Source organism: Nannospalax galili, unplaced genomic scaffold, assembly GCF_000622305.1.
Source record: "Nannospalax galili isolate Female #2095 unplaced genomic scaffold, S.galili_v1.0 scaffold500, whole genome shotgun sequence".
NCBI classification, from domain to species: domain Eukaryota; kingdom Metazoa; phylum Chordata; class Mammalia; order Rodentia; family Spalacidae; genus Nannospalax; species Nannospalax galili.
The window spans coordinates 133,751-156,050 of record NW_008347292.1 but is presented as its reverse complement, the minus strand read 5'-3'; the positions used below and the strand labels follow the sequence as shown (position 1 = coordinate 156,050).

The 22,300-nt window shown below is 43.0% G+C and overlaps 2 protein-coding genes across 2 annotated transcripts in view; one reads left to right on the top strand and one right to left on the bottom strand.

The window, feature by feature from the left end:
- Positions 1-22,300, top strand: part of Kcnk10 (potassium two pore domain channel subfamily K member 10) — a 156,763-nt gene that overhangs the window by 67,415 nt on the left and 67,048 nt on the right. Inside the window, exon 2 of the mRNA XM_008843780.2 lies at positions 797-1,131. Coding sequence (XP_008842002.1) covers positions 797-1,131 — 335 coding nt within the window. The remainder of the gene's footprint in view (positions 1-796; positions 1,132-22,300) is intronic.
- On the bottom strand, positions 13,065-14,619 carry LOC108491359 (tubulin alpha-3 chain-like). The gene is made up of 2 exons (XM_029568629.1): positions 14,305-14,619; positions 13,065-14,255 (listed from the first exon to the last, which is right to left on the bottom strand). Exons 1-2 carry the CDS (start codon positions 14,525-14,527, stop codon positions 13,243-13,245), a joined length of 1,236 nt encoding a protein of 411 aa, XP_029424489.1. The 5' UTR covers positions 14,528-14,619; the 3' UTR covers positions 13,065-13,242.

The following is a 22,300-nucleotide window of genomic DNA, read 5'->3' as shown; positions in this document are numbered from 1 at the left end:
TTTCATACAACACATCTTATTCATATTTAGACCTCCTGCCCAATCCCCCCCCCCCCCCGATTTCATGCATTCTGTTATATATGTTAAGGTCTATTGAGTCAAGTTTGTGTATCCCAAAGTCCTTTGAGATAGAGTCTGTCACTGAGCCTGGAACTTGACAATTGGCCTGATTGACTGGCCAGCAAACACCAGAGATCTGCCTGTCTGTCCCCTCAGTGCTGGGGTTAGAGGTGTGCGCTGTTGTACCAGGTCTTTATGTGTTTGCTAAGGATTCAAACTCAGGTTCTCATGCTTACATGAGCCATCTTCCCAGCCCCTAAGATGGGCTTTTAAAATTACTGGATGCTTGTCTCTATCTCTTCTTGTACTTATATAAAGTAGTTAGATATTCCTCGTACTGATTTTTCTTTCAGTTGAACAATATACTTGTTTTTCAAATATGGTTGTTTGTCATGATTTGTACACATTATTTGAAAAAGAAAGCTAAAGGAGGAGATGAGTTATAAATAGATATAGCTTTCCAGTTTGGATGCTTGTAGAGAAATATAAGCATTTCAAACTCAACTGATACTTTTCCCTTTAGAATTAGGACTCCTGGTACTCATTTTTAAGAACTCAAAACAGGCACCTAGCAACTGATCAAATTCCCCAACTGCAGGCTTGGTGAACCAGTTTTTAATCCTCACATTTGAAAGCTGGTTGAAGGAAGACATTTGTGCTTTGTTGCTGACAAGTTTAGTGTTTTGTATTTATAAACAAATTTTCTTCTCTCCTTTCCCTCCACCTGCTTCTTCAGTGGCCGTGCCCGCAGCAGCCCCACCAGTGTGTCAGCCCAAGAGCGCCACTAACGGGCACCATCCTGTTCCGCGCCTCTCCATTTCCTCCAGAGCCACGGTGGTAGCCAGGATGGAAGGCGCCTCCCAGGGGGGCCTGCAGACGGTTATGAAGTGGAAAACGGTGGTTGCCATCTTTGTGGTTGTGGTTGTTTACCTCGTCACGGGCGGCCTTGTCTTCCGGGCACTGGAGCAGCCCTTTGAGAGCAGCCAGAAGAACACCATTGCTTTGGAGAAGGCAGAATTCTTGAGGGATCATATTTGTGTGAGCCCCCAGGAGCTGGAGACCCTGATCCAGGTGAGCTGGGGATGAGTTTGGCATAAACAACTTGTGGTGTACATGCTGTCTTTGTGGACCCCTGAGTTTTGCCTTTGGTGAAGATGTACCTGATGGTCAGGGAAGTCCTCTCTGGGGAGGTCATATGTGAGCCAAGGCTTCAAAGGAGCCAGCGAACAGGGCATGTGCGGATGTGGAAGATGAGGGAGCATGATGGGGGAACAGGCTGTATTATCACCTGTTTTCAGATCTGGTCATTAGTGGTGGCAACAGACAAAAGTATTTTAGATTTTTCAAGTTCAAGTCCACTAATATGTGCTGATTAACTCTCTGATTCTGAACTCTCTGGCAAATGCTGGGGTAAGAGAGTGCCCTAGAAGTCAAAGAAAGGAAGAATTTTAAATAAGCAAGGATGTATTAATCATCAAGGTCAAAGAAAATAAGAAAAAGAAAAGGTCTGCAGATATGTGACTGAAGAGAGTGTTTGTGGACTGAGAGCTTTGTTTAGGGGGTTTATGATAAATAATAAAGAATAGAGTAATGGTAATCATTAGGTTTATTCTTTTGAAATGCTTACCCATGGCTCACACTGTGCCTTCATACAACCTGGATACTAATGGAAGAAATATCCACAAGAACTGGAGGCAGAGAATGTGGGATGCAACCAGAAGAAACCAAACAGTACCAACAGAGGAGGGTTTGGTGGGATGGACTGTGGCAGTGAAAAGTCATCTAGGACAGTGTGAATGGAGGAACAGAATGGGAGGCTCTAGAAGTCTAGAAGCTTGAGGGAGAGGGAAAGAATTGGGAGTTTACTATAGGACTCTCTGCTTTGGAGGTGAGGGAGACCAGCTACCTCTGAGGTTGAAGTTAGGGTTCTTCTTTCAGACACCCTCTAGGAAGAATGGGGGTGCAGAGGCAGTGACACTCAAGGACACAAGGGAGAGTTGTGTGTTTTTGACAGTTCTAAAGATTGGAAGGAGAGGGATGAAAAAGATGACTTGCACAACTCCTCCTGGCCCTGGAATCCTGTGCATTAAATTCTAATGGCTACTACAGCTCAGACTTGTGTGGAATTCACAAGTCTGGGCTGTTTATTCATTTATTTCAATTGACATGGACAGGGCAGGGGGGATGTGGATTCTACACATGATTTGGTAACTTCATAGTAACTGGAGTCTTTTGAATTAGTCTTGATTGTATGATTTGCTTCTTAAATAGGAAAACAATTTCTCCTTCCTTGTTGAATATGACCTCATTTATTAAAAAAATTTGCAAACTTTAAAATCCAAGGGCAGTGTTTCATATCACTCTTTTGTAAAAAGTTAATTTTTTGGATGGTTTTATTTTTTCCTTGTTATGGGAAAATGCTACCAAATTTGGGTTAGGAGCATATTTTATGAACTAATGCCAAATATGAGGGCTTCTATACCACACAGAGTAGAAGAAATAATTGTGGAGTATATTTTTTTATGTGTTCGAGTGTTTTGCCTATATGTATATAGATGCACCACATGTACGCAATGCTTGTGGAGGTCAGAAGTGGGTGTCAGATCCCCTGGAACTGGAATTATGAACAGTTGTTAGTTGTCACATGGGTGCTGGGAACTGAACTTGGGCCCTTTGCAAGAGCAGCCAGTGCTCTTAACTGTTGAGCCATCAGTCCAGTCTCAATTGTGAGGATTTTTTAAAGTAAAAAGTATAATTACATTTACACACATTGCAGTATGTGGTGGGGATGTTTTATTTGGTTGTTATGCATGTAACAACCTAAAAGATAATCTGACTGAACTGTGAGATCCCACTTGAATTTCCCTTCCTTTCACAGTGAGATCACTAGGAAAGGGCTCATGTCTATCTCTACATGTATGTGGTCTATATATTGCTTTGCCTATGATTATTTCCCTATAGCTAAGTGTTTTGGGAGATATCAAAGTACCTCCATGACAGTGGCGACGTCACAGACAGCTGAGCCTGTTTGAGTGTTGGCTGATTCAGTCAGTATTGCTTTATTGCCCAGTCTTTGGCCCTCTGCTTTATGAAAGGGCCGAGAGTCAACAGTGAAGAACAATGTGAAGAGTCTGGAAGTTCTCATCTGATGCTGCCATTAACATGCGTCTCCTGTTTTTCTTTCCTGAATTATTCAGTTTATTTTATTTTATTGATTTATTTTAACTGATACATTATATATTTATGGGGTAATAATATTTTTACACATGTATTTCATGTAATTTAAAATCATTTATCTTCTCAAATATTTATAATTATTTGTGATGAAAACATCCAAATTTTTTTATATTTATTTATTTAATGGGGTCATGTGTGGTAGAGGACAACTCACAGGACTCAGTCTTTCCTTTAGTCATGTGCCTCCTGGGGTCAAACTCAGGTCATCAGGCTTGGCTGCAAGCACCCTTACCTGCTGAGCCATCACACTGGCCCTCAACATTCTTTCTTCTAGCTTTATAAAAATATCAGTATAATTATCTAGAGTTTTGCTGTTGCTCAATACAGCACTAGAAACTCTTTTTCCTATCTCACTATAACTTAGTACTCTCACTCAAGCTTTCTCATTCTACCCTCCTCTCTTTTGTCACAAGCCTCTAATAATTACCATTCTAATTTCAACATCTATGGGGTCAGTTGTGTTTGTGTGTGCATGGATGTACCTGCATGCAGAAGCCAGACTTGCTGGCCTGAGACTAGCCAAATAGGCCAGGCTGGCTGGCTAGTGAGCCCCGGGGATCCTCCCTCTTTCTCCTCTCCCTAGCACTAGGATTTCTAGTGCACACTGCTATGCCTGGCTCCTTTTAAATGTGGATTCTGGGGATGGAACTGAAGTCTTCATGCTTGCACGTCAAGCACTTCATGGACTGAGCTATCTCCCCAGCCCTGAGATCAACTCTTTCAGATTTCACACATAACTGAGATTGTGCTGTGGTTAGTTCATCGCAAAGATTCCTCTGTTATACGAGGTGTGTGTTTACCCTAGGTAATTTAACCATTTAAAAAGCTCTGTAGGCAACTCTTAGTAGTTGGGCACCTTATATAATTATCTCATCTGATCTTCTCAACAATGCTTGCTGTAGTTTGGATGTGAAATATCCTTAAAGGCTTGTATACGGAAGCCTTGGTCGAAGGTGATCAGCTTTTGGAGAGTGATTGGCTCACGAGGGCTCAAGCCTCATCAGTGGATGAGCCCATAGACTGATTCATAACTTGATGGCATTACTGGGAAGTGGCAGAAACTAAGAGGTGGGTCTAGATAGAGGTGGGTTCCTTGGGGTCTGCCCCAGGTGGGGGTGTTTTATCCTGACATGCTCCTGCTGCCCTGCGCTTAGTTTCCTAGCAACTATAAGATGAACAGCTTTGCTTCACTATGTGCTTGCTTTCATGTTTTGCCTCAGCACACCCCACAACAATGGAGCCAAGGAAACCATGGACTAAAACTTCTGGAACTTTGAGCTAAAATAAATCTTTCATCCTTTGATTTCCCTAGGTATTTTTTCTCATGATGATGAAAACTGACTAGCACAATGTTCTAAATTGAATTATACCCATTTTATAGATGAGGAAACTGATGCTAAAAGAGATTGAGTAACTTTCTAACCACGGAAGTGTCAGAGCTGGCAAGGATTCAAGAGAAGCGATGTTAAACTGCTTCATATTTTGAGCCTGCAAATCTTATTCTATGATGAGCTCAGTTCTTTCTCTCAAGCATGCACTTTATGCTCACCTTTTCTATCATTTAGGAAGTAAGAAACTATTGGAGTGCTTTGCCTCTGACAGAAAGTATTTTTCCATTGTTTTTTTTCCCCCAATACTCAATGAGTATCAGTTCCAGACCTGGGATGCTTTCAGATCTCTATCTACTATAATTTAGGGATTTATTCTTGTGTTTATCTATATTCTTTCTTACAATATATGTTAAGTAGTTACAGTTGCTATGTATGTGTCAATCAAGAATCCAGTTAGATTCTATAAGAGCCAGGGGTAGCAGATGACCACAAGGAAACAGAGTTTTCTAGGCAGCTGGGAACTTTATCATACAAACTTACAGTAATGGTGACAGCATGCACAAGACCCGTGCAAACTCAGACCAGACAAAAACCTTGCATAGAACGGGGAAATGGTAAGAAACCCTAACTTTAGCTGAGGAACTATTGGCAGCTGATCACTGCAAGGTGAGGGAGAGTTGGTCTTCTTTAAGGGAGTGACAGTAGATAGGTCGAACAGGCTACAGTGGATGAACTCACACAAAGGGACAACTGGGAACACTAATTTGACTCAATAGGCCTTAACATATGTGACAGAATGCATGAACTTCAGTTGGGAGGGCTATGAGGGTGCAGATAAGGGAGGGAGGTCTAACTATGATTAAGAAGTATTATATAAAATGCACAAAAACTCAATAAAAATATGTATTGGAAAAAAAGAATCAAGCTGTTGTGTTTGCCCTTTGGGTCTTGGTCTTCATAAGGATGGAATTGTCCATGCTTGTGGGGCAGTGACACAGTGTCACACTTCACACTCTGAGAAGTACTGTATGTGGTGCTTCTAAGAAACATAGTATTTAAAATGGTTTTCCTTCACATTTGGGAGGGTTTTCTTTGAACTGTGGTCTATGGTGAAAAGTAGCATTATTGTCTCTCACCAGAGCCTGGAAGGAGTGACAGTAGATAGTAAATTAGATCCATAGTACTTATTTGATCATATCTCTTGGCTGGGTTGTGAGAACTTGTCATAAAATTAAGCTGGAAGGTGTGATTTGTGTTACTAATGACAAATATATAGAAGTGTCCAGAATACCATAATCCTGACAAGATGCCCAGGTATCTTAGAAGAGCCAAAGTTGAGAATGGATTTTCTGACAAACTGAACTACTTTATGGGGTATTGTGGGACCTTGGAGAGACTGGCAGTTCACTGTCCCTGAGAGGCAGAAAATGACAGTCGTTATGGAAGAGACTGCTTCATCCATCGATTCAGTCACTGGTCTATGTATTCATTCTTGGAACTGCTACACAACTCTTATTAGGTAATAAGTTAGGTGCTAGAGATAGACAACAGGAAAGTAAGACACACCTTGAGCAAGTTAGCTCTGCTCTAGTTTCATTATGAACAAAATGTGAAATCCTCTGCCCTTAGGGTATTGGAGGGCTAAGGGGAATAACTCTTGAGAAGAGGTTTAGATCATGCTTGTGCCACAGAGGAGTGCTCAGAAGAGCCAGAGAGGGATGCTGCTGCTGTTCTTGTTAGTATCATTCAAGGAACATGGAATTTCAAGCAGTAGTTCTTTAAAGGATTGAACCCAGGGTCTTGCATATGATAGATAAGTGCTCTATCACTGGACTATATCCATAGGCTTAAAGCATTGTTTTTTTTCACAGAAGGAAGAATTTATTTGGGCTCATGGTTTCAGAGGGATTAGGCCATCATGGTAGGGAGGCACGGTATCAGGCAGGTATGGTTTTTGAAAAGTTGAAGGTTCACATCTTTAGCCACTTGCAGGAAGCTGAGAGAAGGAAACTGGATGGCGAGGTAAATCAGTAGTCTTTTTTTTTTTTTTGGTCCTTTTTGAGACAGGGTCTCCCTGTAGCCTCAGCTGTCCTGGAACTCACTATGTAGACCAGGCTGACCTTGAACTCACAGAGAACTGCCTACCTCTGCCTCCTGAGTGCTGGGATTAAAGGCGCGTGCCACTTTAAAAAAATTTATTGAGCTTTTGTACATTTCATTTCATTCAACAGTTCTTAATCAAATTCAGACCCCTCCCCCATCCATACCCCATCCCCTACCAGACCTCATGTATGCCACCGTACATGTTAAGTCCTATCCAGTCAAGCATGTGTACTCAGATGTCCTTTGGTGAAAATTCATCCACTGTAGTCAGTCTATCTAGAGATCATGGTAAGGCTTATTCTCCCTTACCTGGTAGTAATCCGTCTCCAATAGTTTCCAAATTATGGCTGACCCACCATCCATTTCTCTGGCTCCACTCTGGGCTCTTGTATGATTGAGTTAGCATGAGGTTTGGAGGTGGTAACATTTGAAAGTCTGCAGAGACATTTTTGGTTGTCAGATAGGGGAGGCACTATAGATATATAGTGGGTAGAGGCCAGAGATGCTGCTAAACATCCTACAATATATAGCACAAGAAGTGGTCTACTCTAACATTAAATAAGTTGAAAATCTCCGAAGGAAGAGACTTAGAACCAATAATTAGAATTCCCTGGACTAGAGCTATTTGGAAAGTGTGAAAACACTGAATTTCCAAGGAGGCCAGGGAATCAGAGTTCAGAAGATATTTTGTGGCTGTTTATTTCCTTCAGTCCCTACAGCTAGCCCATGAAGATTGTCTTTATGGATGTGCTCCTTTATGAATGAAGAAGTGAGACATCAGGGGGTAAAGTTACATGCTCAGGGTCACCTGGGTAGTAAGTAGAAGATTTACTTCCAGGCAGTTTGATAATAGATCCCATGCTCTGAAGCAAATGGGAAAGGTTCATTAGGTAGACTGTGGCTGAAGGAATGGGAAGAGGGAGAGGAGATGAGTCTGGAAAAGGGAATGGGCTGGATTTGGAAGGCCCCTCCTAGTTTGGGTTTTATATGTAGGTAATGGGAGAAATTTCATGGTAGAAAACTACAACTTTAGGTTGGAGGTTGGAGAAGTTGGAAGAAGGAAGACCAGGAGGAAGAATATTGCAAAATTACAGGTGACGCCAAGGAGGGCAAAGTTCAGGACTGTTAGAGTTGGGTGGATTTTCCCTTTTATTTTAATTAATTAATTAATTATTTTTATTTTTTTATGTGTATGCACGTATTGCCTGCATGTAGGTAAGGGCACCTGTGTTGTGTCGTGCAGTGCCCGCGGAGGACAGAAGAGACTGTCAGATCCCCTGGAACTGGAGTTACGGACAATTGTTAGCTGCCGTGTGGGTGCTGGGACTCAAACCAGGTCTTCTGCAAGAACAGTCAGTGTTCTTAACTGCTGAGCCATCTCTCCAGCTCCGGATTTGCTCCCTTATAAAAGTGAACAGACAGTGTTTCTCACTGGAATTCCTGGGAGGACTGACTGTGATAATGTGCCCACTAGAGTACCCTAGTATCACTGGCATGCAGGAAGTGCTATTTCTTTCCCTAATCTGTCTTACATTTCCAAAGCGACTTGCGAGGAATGTAGGTAAACCAATACAGATAAGCATCTCTGGAGCACTTGCATTTCTTTGGCAGTAGAATGAGATACCTTAAATGCATTTTTGAACTTGCAGTTTCCATGGACAAGATTTGATAGTCATTTTATCCTGAGAACTTTATCCTTGATGCTCTCACATGCCACAGTTGCTTATCTCCCATTTCCCAACGCAATTGCATTAGACACTTCTGCATTGACTAGTCTTGGAGAAAGCCATAAAACATTCATCCTCTGCAATTCTGAAAGCATAAAATTATGAGGCTGCAGGACTTCTAGGGCAAAGAAGGATGCTTTAGCTGTATGGATGTTGATTTGCCGCAGTCCTCCCTCAGGATGTGAGTTCTTGGTTGTTTTAGGACTTCCAGTGTCCTCATTGGAGCTAGTGTGGTCATCCAGCAGCTGCTTTTCCTGATAAGACACACTCTGAATGGAAGGCATTTCATGGGAGAAGGTTTCTTGTTGGATGAGGTGCCTACCAGAGAGGACACGAATGTTCTCATTTTAAATGCCTGGATATAACAAGGATTTATTCTGCCCACCCTAGAAAGCATTTCTGTGGAAAGGCTGGTCTAAACCCCTCAGAGTGAGCAGGTTACTCCAATGCTTGAACCCTGACTTCTTGACTCACTTACTCCAGTGCTGCCTAAGACTAGTTACTTAATTTCTTAGAATTCTTTTGACTTTGAAGTTGGCACCTTCTGTTCATGGCAGTCTGTCTGTAAAGTTCCATCATTTCCATCTGCCTGACATAGGCTAGGTCCAGACTGTGCTGGAGTATGGGGCAAGCTCTCTTCTTCTCCTGCTGTGTCTCCGCATCTCTGATTGGTCCAGGGACCCTCTATGTTGGTGAACAGGAGCTCTCTCATTGGTTTTCACTTTATGACCTCTTAGAGATTTTGATCCTTTTCAAATGGAGCCTCAAGTACTTTACTCAGAATCTGGCCACAAGCAGTGTTTGATGAATATCATTTGGCACTTTTCTTGAGTACTAATTGTACAGATTGCTTGCTGGGGAGTTTATATATATTATCTGGGAGTCAATATATATTATTGAACTTCAAGGACTCTTCCCATGCCAAAGAAGTAGCCATTCTTTTAAAACAATATTTTATTATTTTAATTTTTGTACGAGTGTATTGCCTGCATGTATGTGAGTGCACCCGTGTTGTGCAATGCCGTGGAAGTCAGAAGAGGGCTTCTGATTCCCCTGGAACTGGAGTTAAGGACGGTTTGTAGCTGCCATGTGGGTGCTGGGAGTTGAACCTGGGTCGTCTGCAAGAGCAGTCAGTGCTCTTAACAGGTGAGCCATCTCTCCAGCCCAGAAAAGTAGCCATTCTTTCAGAAATATTTATTTTTATTTTATTTATTGTTTTTATATTTTATGTGTTTGAATGTATTGCCTGCATATATGTAAATACACCAGTGTTGTGCCACCATGTGGGTACCGGGAATAGAACCTGGGCTCTCTGCAAGAGTAGCCAGTGCTCTTAACTGCTGAGCCCCCATTATTTATTTATTTTTATTTTATGTGCATGAGTGGTTTACCTATATGCACTTAGATGCACACACATGCATAAAATGCTTGTAGAGGCCAGAAGAGGGTGTTGGATTTCCTAGAACTGGAGCTAGGACAGTTGTAAGCTGCCATGTGAGTTCTGGGAATGGAACCCAGGCCCTTTTGGAAGAGCAGAAAGTATTAACTGCTGAGCTGTCTCTCCAGCCCCTGGGTAGCATTCTTACTGCCCCATTTACAAACGGTAAAGTTCTTACACCTCTCTAGTGGCAAAAATGGAACTTGAACCTTGATCTCTCACACTTCAGAGCACTATTCTCTGAATTAGAACTCTCTTTGGACACAGTGGGCCTATAGAGTATGTAGTAGCTCAAGATAAACTCCTCTGGAATAGGGGAAATCTACTCAAATGGCTTGGTGAGAGGGTTTCTTCATGACAGTCAGTTCTTGCCTTCTGACACAGTGCCACTACCTCTTTCCTTCCTCATGGATTTGTGACCTTCCTGACACGCAGATAATATCTATGACAAGGCCTTGGGGCTGGACTGTTGGTCTCTGGACAGCTGTGCTTCTTGGTCCAGATCCTACCATGCTTTGGTCATGGACAGTTGAATTTAAGATCTGGACAGCTGCATGACAGAACTGGATCCCACCCAGGCTGTGACATGGTGACCAAAGCTGCTGTTCCATGGATAAGGCCAGAGGTAGCGATCATAAACCACCCCCTCTGGAATCAAATGTGGGATAATTGCATGATCCTTGGCCATTTTCCAAAGCTGTAGCATTTGCCCTTCTCTTCTGCCAATGCTGCCATCATTCATTGATTCATTCATTCATTCATTTAATGAATTTATTGACTGTCTACTGTATACCAGACACAGTGACAGGTCCTGAGGGCATATGGCGAATGACAGACATGTGTGTTCTTTGTATTCTTGAAGTTTATAGCTAGGATGACATAACATACCGCTTTTGTGGCTTTAGAGTAATTGTTAATGCTTCCCTCCTTTTTCTAAAGTGCCCTGGCTTTAAACTTGTACATATTAGGCTTGTGGATAAAGAGAGAGGCAAGCCATATGAATATAATCACAAAAATACTTGTAAATAAAACAAAATTTCAAAGAAGAGGAAACTAAGGTCCCCCAGGACACCTCTTGCCTCTGTTTTCCAAGTGCTGGGACTGTAAGTATGTGCTACTATGCCTAGCCAGAAAATCCTTTCCTTAAATTTTCATATTTTTATTGTACTGGGGATTGAACATGGGGCCTTGCACATACTAGGCAGGCATCTTCTCAGTAAGCTATGCCCACTTTCAGAAAATTCTTTTGTTTCTAAGAAATGCAAGTCCTTCCTTTTTGGTCTGGTTGTCAATAGTGCTTCTCTCAAATGTTGTTCCTGTTTTGTTTGTTCATAAACAAACTCCCTTGGCCTCTGTAGCCCCCAGAGTTTCACATGCCTAGGAATGGAAAGATTTTAAAGAAAGCATGGCCCCTGAGATGTTCGCACAGCAGGCCATGGAAATCCTGTGACTCCAGAGTCCCAAGCCAGTTACATCTACTCTTTCCCTGCCTTGGCCTGCCCCACATCCTAGCAGCCTTTTGTCCAGGAAATTTAGACAGCAGCCCAGTCAGCAGGCCACCTCTGATGGTGCAAGTTGGGTTATTAGTGCCAGGGACATAGCTTTTAGCAGTGAAGTGACTCTTTCTGGCTTTTGACTTGTAGTCAGATGTGTTACCCTTCAGCCAGTGAATCAGTCATGCAGAAGATTGCTCATGTATGCAAGATCAGGCCTGTGTCTCCCAGCTTGCTTGTGCAAGTCTCCACTTCATTATTATTATTGCTTTCCCCCTCAGGGTTGCTGATTCTGTCACTGTTCTATGAAGAGAATCTAAAGCTTTTAAGGCAGACATTAAAGAGCTAATGGAAATTGGCATGCCCCCTAGAAAACAAATTAGCAAATAAGGATTCAATGTTCCAAAAACAACCAAACTCCCAGAAAACTAAAACTAAAACCCAGAATTGAATGTGGCTGTGTTCACATTTCTGTACAATTGTGCATGTGTTGGCTCTTGTTTAAAGTGTTGCTGTGTACATAATAGAATTACAAATTTTTGATGATGTGTGGCTTGTACAACTATTATAATTTACAATCAAAGCTGTTCATTTAGATAAGTAATATTAACTGAATACTTGGCTCTGCTCCCTGCTAATGACGAAGCAGGTGCCATGTTAAACTTTAGCAATTGTAAGAAAGTAGGGAAAAAATATGTTGTAAACTCTTATCCTCAAAGAGCTTGAAGCAAGGCATTGTATCTCTAGCTCACAGAGGCAGAGTACTTACTGTCTATTGCTTTGTGTAGAGTAACTCATCTACTCTTGGTAAGGATCCTCAGATCAGGGTATGGAAGCAAGGTACAGAGGAATCAAGTAGCTTGCCCAATCTTAGGTCAGAGGTAGAACTGAGATACAGACAAGGCTCTGTGGCTGAGACTTTGCTTTTTAACCATGATGCTCTACCCTGGTGTTGAGAAGACAAACTTGGCTTTGATGGAGTCTCGTATGATTGGGTCTAGAGGGCTAGGAAGCACCCAGTCTCCCATTCATGGAAAGCCTTCAACTCAGTCTACAGGATTCCTGAGATAGGGTCCTGAACCCATGAACAGAGTGCTGCAGTGGTGACTGCCTGCTAGCTGGCCTCTGCAGGGATATGACTTTGTATCTTAATGTGAGGCCTTAGGGCTAGGTCCACGTGTTCTATGTAAAAAATCAAAGTACAAGAATTACCGTTAAGAATAGCTTGTCAAGACTATACTGCGAGCATTCATTTTCCCTTTCTCGATGGAAATGGAAAGAAGAATAAAAAAGCTTATGGGTTCAGGCTGACTACTTAGGAGCAAGTGAAGATTTACCTTAGGCTCTTTTAAAATGGGGCTCAGATATGCTAACTCCGACTTTTCTGTAGTATCTTACAGAGCGAAAGAACAGATAAGGTTTGAAAAATGTTTACCAGCTCAACAGAAGGTTGTTTGTAGACCGGAGGAGAGGGCTGGGGTTAAAAGAGGACTTTAACCAGCTTTGGCTTTGCTACTTGCTAACGATTGTAACCCTGATCAGTTACTTCTGTTGTCTCGTGTCTAATTTCATTGAGAATGGTTTGACCTATTATCCAGGGTTTATATGAAGACTAAATGAGTCTTGCACATTTCAAATACTGGTTACTGTGATTATTATTATTATTTTTTTAATGTTCTTCATAATGCTTTTATTTTGACACATCAGGGGAAAAAAACTTTCAGGTTCACAGGAAAAAATAAGACACATCACAGGGAAGCTAAACTAATCAGCGAACACTGACATCTGCCTGTCGGCTAATGTTGAAGCTGAAATTCCGGGAGTTTGACGTGCTACAGGGCTAAAAGGACAGATTAGTATTCTTCTTCCTCACCGTCTCCTTCAACAGAATCCACACCAACCTCCTCATAATCCTTCTCCAGGGCAGCCATGTCCTCACGGGCCTCAGAGAACTCCCCTTCCTCCATGCCCTCACCCACATACCAGTGCACAAAGGCACGCTTGGCATACATCAGATCAAACTTGTGGTCGAGACGGGCCCAGGCCTCAGCAATGGCTGTGGTGTTGCTCAGCATGCACACAGCTCTCTGAACTGGAGCCAGATCCCCTCCTGGCATCACCATGGGCGGCTGGTGGTTGATGCCCACCTTGAAACCAGTTGGGCACCAATCAACAAACTGAACAGAAGTCCTCGACTTCATGGATGCAATTGCTACATTCACATCCTTAGGGACCACATCTCCTCTATAGAGTAGACAGCAAGCCATGTACTTTCCAAGCCGAGGATCACACCTGACCAACTGGTTGGAGAACTCAAAACAAGCCGCAGTGATATCAGGCACTGAGAGGTGCTCATGGTAGGCTTTGTCAGCGGAGATGATGGGGGCCAGTGTCGTGATGGGAAAATGTACTCTTGGATAAGGCACTAGGTTGGTCTGGAATTCAATTAGGCCCACATTCAAGGGCCCTTCAAAGCGGAGGGATGCAGTGAGGCAAGATAACACTTGCGCTGTCAGCCTATTGATGCTGGCATAGGTAGGACATTCAATGCCAAGTTTACGATGACAGATGTTATAGAGGGCCTCATTGTCTACCATGAAGGTACAGTCTGAGTGCTCTATGGTGGAATGAGTGGTGAGGACGGCATTGTAAGGTTCTACCACAGCAGTGGAGATTCTAGGAGAAGGATACACAGAGAACTCCAACTTAGTCTTCCTGCAATACTCTGCTGAGAGCTGCTCCATTAGGAGAGATGTAAATCCTGATCCGGTGCCTCCTCCAAAGCTTCGGAAAACCAAAAACCCCTGAAGTTCATTGCACTGTTCTGCCTGTGAAAAGAAAACAAAATGAACAGAAGATCCAGAAAGTGGGATGAGGAGATGGCTCAGTCAGAAAAGTGCTTCCTTTGTCAGCATGTGGACATGGTTCCAGGTCTACAAACACTGCCCTGGGCACATGCTTGCCAGCGCCCGTCTCACTGAAGAAGGTGTTGAAGGAGTCGTCTCCTCCCCCAATGGTCTTGTCACTTGGCATCTGGCCATCAGGCTGGATGCCATGTTCCAGGCAGTAGAGCTCCCAGCAGGCATTGCCGATCTGAACACCAGTCTGGCCAACGTGGATGGAGATGCACTCCCGCATATTCGGTCCTTAAAGAGGTCGGCGGAAACGGAGGAAACGAAGAGACGGCGACAGAGCTCTCCCACCCAAAGACCGCCAAGGAGTCCGAAGGAGAAGTCTACTGTGATTATTTTTTTAAAAAAATTTATTTAATAACCGCATGATTAGAAGAAGCATTCCTTTACAGCTTTAACATATTCAATAACAATTTCCAGAGTAAAGATACATCTCTTTCAAAAGTGGCTGTAAATTTTTAGGTTCACAGTTGAATTAATACAGTTATACAATATTGAACTGAGTATAAACCCTGTAAGACATAAAATTGAATGAGTTTTAAAATTTTTTTTTGGTCTTTTTGAGGCAGTGTCTCCTGGAACTCACTATGTAGACCAGGCTGGCCTCGAACTCAAAAAGATCTACCTGCCTCTGCCTCCCAAGTGCTGGGATTAAAGGCATATGCCACCACGCCTGGTGAGTTTTTAAATTTTAAAGATGATCTCCATTTCACTTTAAAATATACTGTTTCCAACAGAAAGACTCATTTTTAATGCTACTAACACTTAGATGTTTGCACATGCATCTTTAATCTCTGTGTATCTGATTATTACTAGTCATAGTCAGTTACACTCGGATCCTTGGCACCTCAGTATGGATATAAAGTCATCAGGTAGATTTCAGTGGTAATGTTTATCTACTGTAATTACTTTTAAAGGGTGTTCTCAAACTTTCTTCAGAATGTCTCTGTCCCACCTTCCTTGTATACACCTTTATCAAACTGTGCTTATCAGAATCATGTTGTTAGCAGGTACAGATTCATTCTCTGTGGTGACATAAGAAATATGAATTGGGGATTAGAGTTGGATGCTAAAGAGCAGTAAGGAGTCAAGTAAACAGCTACAACGAAACACAGGAATGCCCTTTCTAGCACATTTTAAATGATCTGCTAAGTTCAGGCTCTCTTTTATGAAGGGACAATAGAACAGTTATCTTTCCCTCATCTCACACTGCTGCTTTTGTAGCTTAGTAAATGCTTTTATTATTTATTTTGTTATTATTTTAATTACAGTTATTTTGTGTGTGTGGGGGGGCGCATACATGGCACTGTGTGCATGTGGTGATCAAAGGACATCTTTCAGGAGTCAGCTCTCTTTTTCTACCTTGTGGATCCCAGGGATTGAACACAGGTGGTCAGGTTTAGTAACAAGTACCTTCACCCTCTGAGCCATCTTACTGCTCCTATTTTATTTTATTTTATTTTATTTTATTTTATTTTATCGCAGCAGGATAGACTCACGTTCAGTAGGAATGGTATGAAGTGCAGAGATCACGGGACAGCCATCAAACATTCTCGCCAGGACCAGGGTGATTTTTCAACATCACTTGACAAATTTGTTATTCAGTTTATAGAGGCTGAGCCCAAACTGAGATGAAAAAGTATGATATTTAATCAGTCTGAAAGCTTATCGATCATATCAAAGTAGATACATCTCTTCTTGTTTCCTTGGTGGATTTGGTGCATTTAAAATTGCTCTTATTTTATCTTTATATATATGGAGAGAGAGAGAGACAGAGACAGAGAGACAGAGACAGAGAGACAGAGAGAGAGGATTTATTCTATATCTTAAGGTACAATTTAAAACACGCTCCCCCAAATATGATTGGTCCTCCATAATAATATTTAGCTAAATCAAGTTATTAGATTCTACTCTCCACTGTCCAAAGTATTTACTTAGAGTCATAAGGAAATCCCAGTTGTCTAAAACCATAGGCTAGGCATGCACAAGCTAGCTCCTCTTGGGTTCTGTCGTCTTCTAAACAGATTCTCTGCTCATCTGTCCCTTCTGCAGGTAGTGTCTACTTTAGATTTATCATCAATCTGAAAAGTTCTGATGAAAGCCTGCTACCGACCTCCCCTGGGACCTGAGAAAAGGCTAATGTTTACACATAACTGAATATCAAGGCAGCAGGAAAATAAACCCCACGGTGCTATTCACCATGGCACTGAGGTTATTTCTCCCTTTGCCTTTTTGTGAGCATCTCTTTGTGGGGGTCTTTGAAGTAGTGAGGCAGTTAGGATGTCCGCTCAATTATGACAAATCCCCCATGGTTGTCATGTTGACCATCTGCCTGGGTGTATATTGTGTATATTGGCTTCCTTTCTGTTTCCCCTAGTCCTCTCAGAGGCAGCTGAGATATCCCAGCCTGGGTCTGACAGGACTGGTGAGCTGAGTCAAGAACATCTGAGATGGCAAGAAAAAACTCAGGGTGGAGGGATACATCTTTCCAGAGTTTAGCATGATGGTCTTCCTGTGGGCAGTTCAAATTACATCACTGACTAGGTTTGCCATGCACCATATGTGAGTTGTGGTCCACGTACTTCACTATTCTAGGTCTTCCATGTTCCATGGGGACAGGAACAATGATAACTACCACACCCGGTCACTGAGGGCTGAGTTAATCTGTGCACACCTAGGAGCTCAGAATGGATTGTAATTATTATAACTACTATGTAAGAGTGACAGTTCAAGTGGGGTCTGGCGGCCCAGGTCTTTAATCCCAGCACTTGTGCAGAAGATGCAGGCAGATTTCTGTGAGATGGAGGCCAGCCTGGTCTACATAGTGAGTTCCAGGCCAGCTGGGGCTACAGGGAGACTCTGTCTCAAAAGTGACAACAAAAAACCCAAACAACAAAAACACAACAATTGTTAAATATCTGAAAAACAGTCCTTCTAACAACCTTGCAAGGAGGATAGTCCTTTCTTATTTTATACATAAGGAAACCGAGATTCAGAAAAGCTCAGTAACTTGCACAGTCCAAACATTTTCCCATCTATCCAAGAACTGCCTCATTTGTCTGTACTGAAACAAAGACTTCTTTGACCCTGGCAGAGTGCCTGGCTGGGTGTGGCTTCAGACTTCTTCCCTCTCACTGTTTGAAAAATTCTAATGCCCTAAGTTCCTTGCCTGGAGTCCCTGAAATATTGATATGTTAAATACTTATGGTATAAGAGAAAGGAAAAGCTATTGTGGCAAACAAATTAATATCATCTTTTCACTGGAGACTCATCTGCTACCACAACTGAGCCAGGGAAGGCATGTAGCCACCCCGCTGTTGGGATTTTGAGTCATTATGGGCATTTTTGGGATTGTAATGTATGTGGTTTCTGCACCTTTGTCACGGGACTTGTGGCTTTTCTTCTGTCCATTAATAGCTGAAAGCATGCTCACTTTCCACACTCACACATCACCCTTGCCTCACCCTCTGACTAAATATCGAATTCATCAGTTCCTTTACTAATTCAACCCTATAGGGGTGAAGAATCTTGGGAACCCCGAGCGGCTGGCATGCCCCCAGATATTGCCCTTTCTTTTTATCCTGTCGATGTAAGTTATTAGCCAAAGGACTTCGGCCTGGGTTACACTTGAACCACAGTTCCAGCTTAATTTTTTAAAAGAGCCAATCTTTATTCTGGAAATGTCCTGGTTTGGACCATAAATCCAGTGGCTACACAGATATCCGTGTCCATGCATGTGGCGTCAATCGGTTGATTTCTTCAGCTAATCTGAGACAAGCAGGTGATTACCACTTTGCTGTTGTTTGTCTTCATAGTGCCTCCTAAGGAAACAGAGAAACAGATGATCTCACCAAGAGCACAGATCATGGGAGAAAAGCCCCAGACAGTTATTAGTCCCATGTGGAACATCATTTATCCCTGCGCAGTGCTAACACTCATGATGGCATCTTGTGCTCTATGGAGGGTGATTTGTGCTGCCCAGCACTGCCTCATGGGAGGATCCTACAGGGGAGGGGCCACCTCTCCAGACTCACAGGGGGCTGATTCTGAGAGGTTGCAACTTCTTATACTTTCAAGGTGGTCTTAATGTGTAGTGGGGGTATGGGGGAAGGAGATAGGAGAGCGATACAGAGTCTTCTAGATCTTGTGCTTGTCCAAGTCAGCTCCCCTCCCTTCCTTTCAGATCGTTATTTGTGAGCACATGTGTATTTAGGGGGATTATTTCTATAGTTATCTTATTTACCAAGAATTAAAAATAGTTTCCTCTCCTACCTTTGTAAAAGATTATGTGCCTGTATTTATTACTTTAGCTTGTTCATTCATTTAAGCAATCATTTTCACATTCTGTCTTGAATCATTTGCTAGGAAGCTGGATGGATGCTAGAAATTCCAACCCAGGGGCTAATGAAGAAATTCAAGAGGGGTGAAATAAAAATGTAATGTCTTGTGATATGTAGAATAACTATCATCTATTTATCATCTATCAATCATATATCTATCATCTACCTAACACCTATCATGTATCTTTCACTTGCCAATTTTTCAGTCATCTACCTGTCTATCATCTATGTGTTTGGTGTCCATTACCTGTCATCTCTCTAGCTGTCTGCTTATAAGATCTCTTTGAACATGGTAATGGTTGAATTTGTAGGTGAAAAAATGATGATCTTTGAGTCTGAGATTGTGACCTAAATTGATGCTGATGTTGAGCCTTGAACAGTTCTCCCTTGAGCTATATCCTCAGCCCCATAGCATCTGTTGAATTCAACTGTACACAGTTCAGGTGTGTCATTCCATTATCTGTATCTTTGGACATATCTTCACTTTAAAAAGTGTTTTTAAACAGGGTCTCATGTAGCCCAGGTTGGCTGTGAATTCACTATGTAGCCAAGTGTGGTTGATTTTCCTGCTTCAGTTTTCCAAGTACTGAATTAAAGGTGCATGCCTCCATACCCAACTTCATCTTGACTTTTGTAGCATGAATACAAAGATAATAAAAGCATCAAAGCAAATGCATTTAATTGTAAAATATTTTCCATGAGCAGAAACCATTAAAAGCATTGGACAATACTTTAAAACTGATAGATACTAAAACCATAGATTTATCTATAATTATTAGTATTTAGTTAAAATAGGGCTCTGGGGCCCTGGCTCCCACCGCGCCGGCACGGCATGACAACCAGGAAGGCAGGCTCATGGCTGGAGATGGAGATGGAGATTGAGTGCCTCCCCAAGTGCCAGTGGGAGTGGACTCTGGAGCTCTTCAAGCATCTGTCGACGTGAGTGAACTTCTCCTTGGGGAGTCGAAGCTAGAGCAGCACTTGGAGAAGCCCCTGTGGCAGGGAGCTAGTCTCCCTCCAGCCCCCCACAGGCCCATCTGACAGAAGTGTGCAAGCATTTGACTGCTGCCATAGACCCAGGAAACCTCAAGTCAGAATTCTTATAAGAATCCAATCTGATCATGGCCAAGTTGAAGCTGTGGATGACTGTGGAAGCCTATGCTACCAAAGATGAAAGGTTATCAGAGGAGAGTCTTGAAAAGAACTTTGCCCTTGTGCATTTATAACATGGTTCTTCAAAAATTTCCTAAGTCGACAGCCATCTGGATAATGATAATAATGATGATGATGATGATGGTGGTGGTGGGGGGGGGGCGGGGCAGCAGTTGCTGCTGCTCCTCCTGCTGGAATGGCTTGAGTGACTCGAAGGCCTTCATGAGCTTCTCCAGTGTGGCCATGGTGGCCTCCTGTCCATTAGAGCACACTGGTGAGCACTGCTCCACTCAGCAGCCAAGAAATGAGTGGGGATCTGCATGGCAGGCAGGAGCAGAACCCAGGCGACTGGCCATCATGGGTCTGTCCCCTTCATCCTGAAGATTATATCTGAAAGATTTTAAGCAGAGGAGCAAAATTTTAGCCAACCAAATGAAGTAGCTTTGTTCTAGGGGATCCAACACCCTCTTCTGACCTCTGTGGGCATTGTAGGATGTGAGTGTATTTATATACATCCAGAAAAAACAAAACAAAACACTGTTTGAGAGCCTGAGAACTTAAGGAAAGAAAGAGATCTAGAGCTGTGGTCCCCTCCTGTGGTCTTCTCCTGTGAGCTGGAGTATCCTCTCCTGAGAGCTGGAGCTGTGGTTCTTCCTGTGAGCTGTAGTCATGGACCCTTCCCATGAGCTGGAGCTGTGGTCCCCCCCTGTGAGCTGGTCTTGTGGTCCCCTCCTGTGAGGTGGAGCTGTAGTCCCCTCCTGTGAGCTGGAGCTGTGGTCCCCTCCTATGAACTGGAGCTGTGGACTCCCCATATGAGCTGGAGCTGTGGTCCCCTCCTGTGAGGTGGAGCTGTGGTCCCCTCTTGTGAGCTGGCGCTGTGGTCCCCTCCTGTGAACTGGAGCTGTGCGTTCCCCCATATGAGCTGGAGCTGTGGTCCCCTCCTGTGAACTGGAGCTGTGGTCCCCTCCTGTGAACTGGAGCTGTGGTCCCCTTCTGTGAACTGGAGCTGTGCACTCCCCCATATGCGCTGGAGCTGTGGTCCTCTCCTGTGAGCTGGAGTCATGGTCCTCTCCAGTAAGCTGGAGCTGTGGTTCCCCTCAGGTGAGCTGGAGCTGTGGTCCTCTCCTGTGAATTGGAGTCGTTGTCCTTTCCTATGAGCTGGAGCTCTTGTTCTTCCTATGAACTGGAGCTGTGGTTCTTCCTGTGAGCTGGAGCTGTGGTTCCCCACCTGGGAGCCGGAGCTATGGTTCCCCTCAGGTGAGCTGGAGCTGTGGTCCCCTCCTGTGAGATGGGACTGTGGTACCCTCATAATAATATAGACTCCCAGTCCCAGGAGGGATGATTGGAATGGACGGTGCTGGATCAGGTGCTCACCCACTGTTGAAGCTCAGGGCTCAGGAATCATTGCGGAGGGGGAGGTGGAAAGATTGTAAGAGCCAGAAGTGGTGGAAGACTGTGGGGGGGGTGTTGCAGAATTCTTCAGACAGCTGGTCCTCACAGCAATGGTGACAGCATGAGCAAGTCCTATGCAAGCTCCAGTGGATCAACCCACACTGGAGAACATTTGGGGATTCAAGTTAAACTCTATAAACCTTACTATACAGGGAGAGTACATTGAATTGAGTGGGGGGAGGGGCATGTGGGGAGGTGTGGATGGGAGAGGGGAATATAAATGTCATCAAATTATATTGTACGGAAATCGCAAAAATTCAATAAAAATACAAAAATAAAATAGGGCTTCTATTGTACACACGTTTAAAAAGTTAGGTGGATTTTGAATGGTTTCACTATAAGCAAATGACAATTGTTTGGGGTTATAAATGTGTTTGCCTTAATTGGACATTTTACAATGTATTCCATATATTGAAGCATTATATGATACTTCAAAAATGGTTTGGGGGAGAGAAATTTAAATCAAAGAGGTGAAGCAAGTCAAAATTGGTTACTAGGGGGAGCTGCTCCTTGCAAGTCCCCAGCTGTTGAGCTTGAACCTTCCACCTGTCGGTTGACATCCCTTTTGTTTCTTCTTTTTTCAGACTCGTCTCCTTCTTTTCTTCACTTCCTTCTATGGTACAAAATCTGCCATTTCCCATTTAATGTATTTTAAAATTTTTATTTACTTATTTTTATGCATGTGTAGTGTGTTGATATATGGGTACATGTGTAGGTGTGGCATCTAGAGGAAAACCTAGGGTGTCGTCGTCGGAAACACCATCTACTTCCTTTGAGACAGGATCTCTTGTTAGTCTAAAGCTCATGATGTAGGTTAGGCTGTCTGGCCTCAGTGATCCTCTGTCTATGCCTCCTCAGTACTGGGATTATAAACCATGCCTGGGATTGAACTGAGGTCCTCATGCTTTTGAGGCAAACATTTTACTGCCAAACATTTTTCTTAGGCCCTAATTTTATTTTTAATGCAGAGTAGTTAACTATCACCAGATCTAACAGCCAAATGAAGTTGGGGGTCTCCACTTCCATGTATAAGTAGTCTAGTTAGAAATAACCCT